The sequence below is a fragment of the Motacilla alba genome, chromosome 26, assembly GCF_015832195.1.
Source record: "Motacilla alba alba isolate MOTALB_02 chromosome 26, Motacilla_alba_V1.0_pri, whole genome shotgun sequence".
Taxonomy (NCBI): Eukaryota; Metazoa; Chordata; class Aves; order Passeriformes; family Motacillidae; genus Motacilla; species Motacilla alba.
In genome coordinates, this window is record NC_052041.1 from 118,115 (window position 1) to 125,797 (window position 7,683).

The 7,683-nt window shown below is 47.9% G+C and overlaps 1 protein-coding gene across 5 annotated transcripts; it reads right to left on the reverse strand.

The window, feature by feature from the left end:
* Positions 1-2,639: 2,639 nt before the first annotated feature.
* On the reverse strand, positions 2,640-7,590 carry UBE2T (ubiquitin conjugating enzyme E2 T). Of its 5 annotated transcripts, none has more exons than XM_038162760.1 (7): positions 7,503-7,590; positions 6,439-6,584; positions 5,824-5,893; positions 5,010-5,115; positions 4,293-4,391; positions 3,843-3,923; positions 2,640-2,928 (listed from the first exon to the last, which is right to left on the reverse strand). In XM_038162760.1, exons 2-7 carry the CDS (start codon positions 6,542-6,544, stop codon positions 2,803-2,805), a joined length of 588 nt encoding a protein of 195 aa, XP_038018688.1. In that variant the 5' UTR covers positions 6,545-6,584; positions 7,503-7,590; the 3' UTR covers positions 2,640-2,802. The 5 variants fall into 5 exon arrangements, with proteins under 5 accessions (XP_038018688.1, XP_038018691.1, XP_038018690.1 ...); XM_038162763.1 differs by having other exon boundaries at positions 6,439-6,556; positions 7,503-7,585; XM_038162762.1 differs by having other exon boundaries at positions 7,530-7,553.
* Between the last annotated feature and the right edge of the window lie 93 nt (positions 7,591-7,683).

Here is a 7,683-nt window from a genome sequence, read left to right on the forward strand (position 1 = left end):
TTTGTGGTTTGACAGAAAGGGGGAGATGTGGGGAATGCAAGCACAGAGAGCTCCCAAAGTCTGGAACACACAAGCTCAGAGGTAGAGATGGATACAATGTTTGACCTAAGACCTTGGAGAAGGCTTGAAGGTTTAGAATAAAAAAGTGAAACAGACACAAAGTAAGAATAAAGATTTGTAGTTTAAGCAGAAAAATGTTTTATGCAAGTAGAAATATGCCTCATGTAAGTGAATAAATATGTTAAGCAAGATAGTAGAAAATTTTAAAGTCTAGTGATGGAACTTGTCATAGAGTTAGTAAAAAGTACAAGATAGAGCAATAAGTTTCTGTAGAGTTATATGATTGGATAAAAACAGATGCATTGCAGCAAAATCTTATAAAACATAGCAATTAATGATTGTTTTATGAAGATGCTGGTGAGCTTTGTGGAGATAGCTGATTGGATAAAAAATTTATAAAAGACATTGTAACTAGAATTAAAACAGCTTCTGGTGTGATGGTGTGAACAGAAAACGATTCAAAACCAAACTGGAACAACAAAAGTACATATCAAAAGAACTGTAAGCCTTAACAGAACTTCTTCCCACCATACTTATTAACCCCTCCTCATTTGCATGAACCAATTACTACACCTTATTCATAACATCACTGAGCTTCATTGCTTCCCAGGCACTGAGAACCTCATTGAGTCCTCTCGGCTGCAGAGATGGGCCTGACTCGCTCTTCTGGGAGCAGGGACAGGACATGGGTTAAATTCCCAGCAGAGAACCTGCAGAGCAAGAGGCTGAGCACCTGACTTGCTCCTATTGCAATCTGCCACCAGCCCGCATCTTTGGGTCTGTGGAAGCACCAAGAATTGATCTCCTTAGCCCAATCATCTTGCGCTCTTCACCCTGCACATCGCTGACATCCTGCTCTTCCACATCCATCCTCCCAGATCCCTGGGAATCCTTTGGGCTCTTCCTCACCAGCTGTGAGCTGGTTCTTGTCACTGGCTACCTCTTGGAGTCACAATAGAGCCAAGACACCATCCAGGTTGTCCTAAATGGTCCAACTGGAACCTAACAGACTGCTCTGGAGAGCTGGAGTTGTAAAACTTGAGTTTAATGACTAAGCCCTTGAGATTACATGGAAAACTAAGCCTTTCCTGGGAAAGGATTCCCACCAACTGGTTCTGAACCTGTCTGCTGCTCAGCTCCTGCTCTCATTTGGTTGTGAAAATAGAAACTGAACTACTTGGCACTGTTGCCATGTCTCTGTAAGTTGGAAATTGGAAGCTGAAGCAGTGGTTTCAGTTTTCCTTTTGTAATGATTTGACACTGGCCAAATGCCAGGCATTAAAGTCATTTGCTTACCCTCTCCTGCTACTGTTGGGCAGAGGAGAGGGGGAAAAAATGAAGGGCTCATGAATTGAGATAAAGACTTGGAGAAAAGAAACACTGAGGGCAAAACAGGTTCAAATTTAAAGATATAAAGTATATTTATTATTAACAGAGTCAGAAGAGGAGAATAGTTTAAGGGCTTCTTTTACTTCTCACATTTTTTCTCCTCCAGCCCCTCCCTCTTCCCCACTGACAGTGTAGGGAAACAGGGTGTGGGGGTTTTGCTCATTTTGTCACTTGAGATCTTCTGTTCGCTCAGGGAGCAGAGCTTTTTCTCTCCTATGCTGTGAGGTCCCTCCCACAGGCAAACAGTCTTCCTAAAACTAAAACTGCTGTGGTATAGGTCACTTATCATGGGCATGTAGTTTTTTAATGATAGGCTGCTCTAGTTTGGAAGCAAGGGCCCTCTCTATTTGGGTCTCCCACTGGATTACAGCTTTCTCTGGCATCCACCCGCTCCAGCACAAGCCCTTTTCTCATGGACTGTAAGTGAATTTCTGCATCCCTTGTGGACTTTGTGCATTACAGGGGGACAGTTTGTTTCACCATGGTCCTCACCGTGGCTTGCAGAGGAATCTTGGCTCCAACACTTGGAGCACCTCCTCCCCCACTGACCTTGGTGCTGCCATGTTGTTTTCTCTGACATGTTCTCACTTCCTCCTCTCCTCTGACTAGAAGAAAAACCGCTGCTTGTAGGTACTCTTGCCAAGAAGTCCCTCTAATTCTTGCAACATCCTGCAGCGCAGAGAAGTTGATCTCATCTAGGTTCCACATCAGGGAATTGCTTGCCCTGGTTCCCTTGCTGACCAGTTGGCCTGGCTGTCATTGCGTGGGCGTTGGCACCATTTAACACTTCTCCTCTTGCAGGGCACTGGGAAGGGGAAGACACTGATCCTGCGCTTCTGTCCGCAGTGGCTAGCTAGGCGTGGCCAGGCAGGCAAGGCTCAACACAGGCCACACCAGCAAGGCAGTGCCTCCCCACCACTGGAGAAAAACTGCCTGTGTGCTGTTTTGACTTTCTTCTTAAATGTCATCACAGAGGCAATACCAACCTCTCTAACTGGGCCAGCAGCATGTCCATCTTCAGCGCCATCAGAAGTTGGCTCTGTCAGAAATGGTGGAAGCTTCTAGCAGCTTCTCACAGAAGCTACTCCTGTGGCCCTCTCCCGCTACCAAAAACCATGCTGAGCCACATCAACTCACCTTTTCTTTTGAATATTTCAAAATCTCCACTCAACAAAATAGAAAAGTAGATATAAATTAAAAGCTTTATATTTTATTAATGGAACTTTTCACAAAAAAATAACACCCCAAGGAAACAGAAACATAAAGCTGGTACAGCCCCTGAACGGCAGACTCTTGCCTTGTACATGTGTGAGGGGAAGGGGACAGTGACAGCCCACAGAGAACAAAAACCCCTCAGGAATCTGGGCGGGATTTCTTCTCCTTCCTACTGATGTCAACCCCTTTTCTTTTCTGCATGGTCAATTCACTGCTGGTGCTTGTTCCACTTTGGATGATTTTCTCTTCCAAAGGCTTGGAAGCCTGTGATAACCCAAGAAATTAAAGAGTTGTGAATAACTTAATTTTACAGTCATTGGAATGCCCAGTGCTCCACCAAGGTCAGAGCCGACTGTACTCTGGCTCTTACCCAGTGAGCCTTTGTTATTCTGCTCCTACTGCTGGGATTTTTAGGAAGAAGGATGACAAGAGAACAAGATAATGGCTGAGCAGAGCAGTAGAACACACATAGATGAGGCAGGTTGCTCCAGGGCTCTGTGTGTTGTTGCAGGGATGGCTTCACTCTGTGCCCTCCTGACAACTACAGTTAACTTGGAAATGCGTTCAGAGCTGGAGCAGTGAGCATGGCTCCTGCAGGGAAGATATCCCCATCCCGGAAAGGGTGTTGCCCAAATCAGGTGCAAGGGAGGGAAGGCACCTAGGGAAGGGAGAAAGCCCAAAGGTAACTGATTTTTGGGCAGAGGCTTTGATCTGCTTAAGTGTGATTTCATTTTTATGAGACACATTGGTGAGGTGACAGAAAGGAAAGGAGGCAGGAAGAGAGGAAGGATGATGGGAGGAAGGCTGAACTCCATCAGGGAATAGGGAGACCAGTCAGTGAATGGATGAGCAGGTGGAGAACAGGCACAGGTGGGCTTCAAGGCACAGGAGGACAGGGAACAGAGCTGAAGGAAAATAGGGCTACAGGGTCCCTGGGAAGGGTTATCCATCTGTCCCTCCTCCTCGAGCAGCATGGCAGTTATTAGTGAATGAGCACATTTAATTAGAAGGAGAGAACATAATGAGCTTAAAAAAATATAAGGAAATTAAATACAGCTCCAAAACACAGAGCAGAAGGTGAGGAAGGAAAGAACAAAGCAACTGTGAAAGGAAAACTGAGACAAAAGGACTGTAGACCAAGAGGGAGCTATACCAAGTGAGCAGAGTGTGGTCCTTACCCTAAGCTGCCCTGCGTATTTCTCAGTCCACTCCCTGGCATTGAGCAGGAACAGCTGCTTGTTGTACTTATACTCCGAGGACTAAATGGGAAGAGCAAGACAAAGACAGAGATTTGATTGACTACATGTCACCAAGAAGCTGGGACTAAGTCTGGCTTTAGGACTCCTAAACCAGACTAAAACTGCAACAAGCATGAAGTGTAAAATTCATATAGCTTGAAGAACTCGTGCTGCCATTTGCACTGAAGATAAAGCTTGAAGACAAGACCTTGACAATCTCTTCTTGCCTCAACTGCCTCAGGGAAGCCCAGAGATGCCCCAGCTGATCCAGGTCAAGCCATGCTCCAAGTGTGTCAATCCAGAGAGAGTGAAGCAGAAGTTGAGCCTAAGTCCAGCCCCCCACTCCCTCCCCACCTGTGTCCACGGCCAGGAGAGAGGGAGCTCACGTACGATATTGGCCATGAGAGGATCATCAGGGTTGGGCTCTGCCATCAGCAGCTGGATGGAGGTCAGCAGGGTGGAGATGTTCAGGGAAGGCCTCCATGCACCCTGTAATGAAACAGGATGAGAGCAGCAGCTTGGAGAAAGAAACCAGCACACGGCAGCCCAGAGAAAACTCAGAACCTACAGCACTTCAACACAACCCGCCCACAGTTGCCTTGGGACTTCCAGCACCTAATCCCCCATGGAACATACCAGACCCACTCTCAATACAAGGCTCCAAGGAAGCCCAACTGACAACCAGGGCAGTGGTCATGGCTCCAAGGCTGCCAGAGCTCAAGGAGCATTTGGATAAAGCTCCCAAGCACATGGTGGGACTTTGGGCTTGTCCTGTGCAAATCCAGCTTGTGACCCTGATGATCCTTCCAATTCAGGAGATTCCATAATTCTATGGGCTGTACCCTGCACATCTCTGCTGTGTTGGGGCAACTCACTTTCAGACATAATGCCTTTTGACTCCAATCTTTAAAGCCTTGGAAACTTATATGGAACAAAACCCATCATGTTCTGGCTCTGAACAAAGAAGATGCCACTCAAAACTTCATCCCCTGCTCCCTGTAAATAAGTCAGGACCAAATAGACATTCAATCAGGCTTTTACAAGAAGCAGATAAGGAGTTCATTATCCTGCCCAGGCTCACTTACCCACACCCAAGCACTGTCTTACCTTCGGTGGTAACTTAAGAACATCCAGGCAAATCCTTCCAGCAGAGTCAATGTTAGGATGGTAGATGGGGGTCAGGAAGCGAATCTTTGGCGGCTCAAATGGATACCTGAAGGGATAAGCATTAAGAAACAAAAGTGATTGCTATATCTAAAGGACTAGTTGTTTTGTCACTCAAGCAATGCCATAATTTCCTCCTCCCAGCTTACATGACACCCTTCCCCACAAATCTTCAGAGGCAGTGCTCTGCCTTGGCTGCTTCCAGCTGTGCCGGACTAACACTTCCCTGGATAGCCTTCTACAAAGGGAAGAACATAAGAAAATTTGTACTGATGAACAAGGTCTTTCCAGAAAGCTTTGAGACAGTATGATGAGGCAAAATTGTTATCATGGCACTTTTAGGTTTTTAATCACACATCTTTGATGTGCAATGCAAAATAAGTATCAGCTACTATCCTTAAAATGAGGGTCTCAATTCCTTGTTGAGAGGATAAAGACTAACATGTTAGTATTTACAGCAAATACCTTACATCAGTTTACTCATATTTAAAGCAGGACTACACCAACTACTTAATCAGAGAATCAGCCAGGTTTACATTAGAAAGGACCTTAAAGCACATTTTGCTCCACCCCCTGCCATTGACAGGGACACCTTCCACTATCCCAAGATGCTCCAAGCCCTGTCCAACCTGGCCTTGGACACTTCCAGGGATGGGGCCGCCACAGCTGCTCTGAGCAACCTGGGCCAGGGCCTCTCCACCCTCACAGGGGAGAACTCCTTCTTAATTAATCTAGCTAGAATCTATTGCCCATTTACCTTTCAGGAACTATGATTTCCAGGTTGAATATTCCTTTCTCATATGGTGTGTCCACACCTCCTAAAATTTCTTTAGGAGCAAGATGAAAATACAAGAATTACATTCAAAATCAGAATTACAGAATAGTTTGGGTTGGAAGGGACCTTCAAGATCACCTCATTGTCCAGCAGTTCCCATGTACCTCCCACAGTTACACAGCTGCTCAGGTGACAGATTCACAGAATGTTAAGGGTTGGGAGATGCACTGCAATAGGGAGGGACCTTAAAGACCACCCAGTTCCAGGAACCCCTTCCATTATCCCAGGTTGCTCCAAGCCTCATCTAACCTGGACACTCCCAGGGATGGGACAGCCAGCTTCTCTGAGCAACCTGTGCCAGGGCCTCACTTCCCTCACAGGGGAGAATCCAGGATTAAAAAATGTCATCTTATGTAAGACTAGTTCCATCCCCTAGCAATCAAAATTAAGGGCAGACCAGCCAAGGCACAGGCCAAGCTATGTTTAAAGGAAACTACAATCCCACATTTCCACATAGCCTGTAAAGCCCAAAGCATGCAGAGACCTAGCAGCAAACTGCAGCCCAGCCCTGCCTTTGGGAACCCCCAGGGTACGTACGTGCCCGTAAGTCATCCAGCTTCCCGTTCTGCCAGCAAGTGATGCCCGGAGGTGGCTCTGTAGCCAGGAGCGAGAGCTCCCTTGTCAGCCGCGAAGCTCTCTGCATGGTGCTAGAGCTCTGAAACCAAATTCTATTCCTGACAAACCTGTATTTTTTAAAAAAGCATTTAAACTGAGAGCTTTTTTGCTAAGGACCTGGGTATTGAGCTGTTATCCTGATGTGATATCAGAGTCACAAAGAGGCTGAGCTAGTTCCTAGAACTACTCTTGCACCCAGCTGGTGGAGGGGCATGAAACCCTTTATAATCAATCCCATCCCCTCAGTCCCCAGCTGAGTCTAATAAACCCTGGGGTATAAGAAACCCTAATAAACTGGGAGGCTATAACCAGGCTCCCAACCCCTTATTGGGACTGTAACATCTGCCCTGGGATCACCTGTGTCCTTTTATGGTTCAGGTACCCACTGCCCTGCTGGGACCATCCATCAGTGCCCCTTCCTACCCAAAGGCTCCATCTCCCCCTTCCTGTGCAGGGGGAGACCTGAAAGCTGCTTCAGGGATGGGCCACCCCCCGCCACACCAATGCTCCTGACACTCCCAAAGGAGGTGTCTGCCCCTCAGTCCCCACAGACAAGGATGTAAGCACACCTGCCAGTCCACCCTGAGAGGAACCATAACCCACCACAGCCTTAACCACTCACCCTGAGGACGGGGGACAGCCCCGAGGCCTAAGTGCCCCCTCCAGGGATTATCATTTCCCTCAGACCATTACCACCCCACAGACACCCTCGCCCAAGCACCGCTCAGTTTCACTACACCTCTAGCCTAACTATCCCCACTAAAGAAGCGTTTCACCCTCCTCCATCAGCCTAATTAAATACCCCTCAGCCTAATTACCCCCGCAGACAAGATCTGCGCCACCCTTCCCACTCCCCACGGATAGGAACGGCTACCCACAGCCCCACCCTTCCAAGATCCCCCACACAATCTCTTCGGAACGACCTCCACCCTCTCTGCTTACTAATTACCGCCTCACTCTAACTAGTTAACGCTCTCCCCACTGACCAAGGCCCGGGCTCGCGCCGCACAGACCGTGAGGCGGCGCGCGGCGGGGGCCGCACTTCCGCTATCACCTGGCAACGGGCGGGCTCCGGGCGGGCAGCCCCGCCCCTGGCCCGCCGCTCTGGCGCTGATTGGCTGTTCTGGCGCTCAGCCCCGCCCCTCAATTGAAATAGGGCGCTGCTAT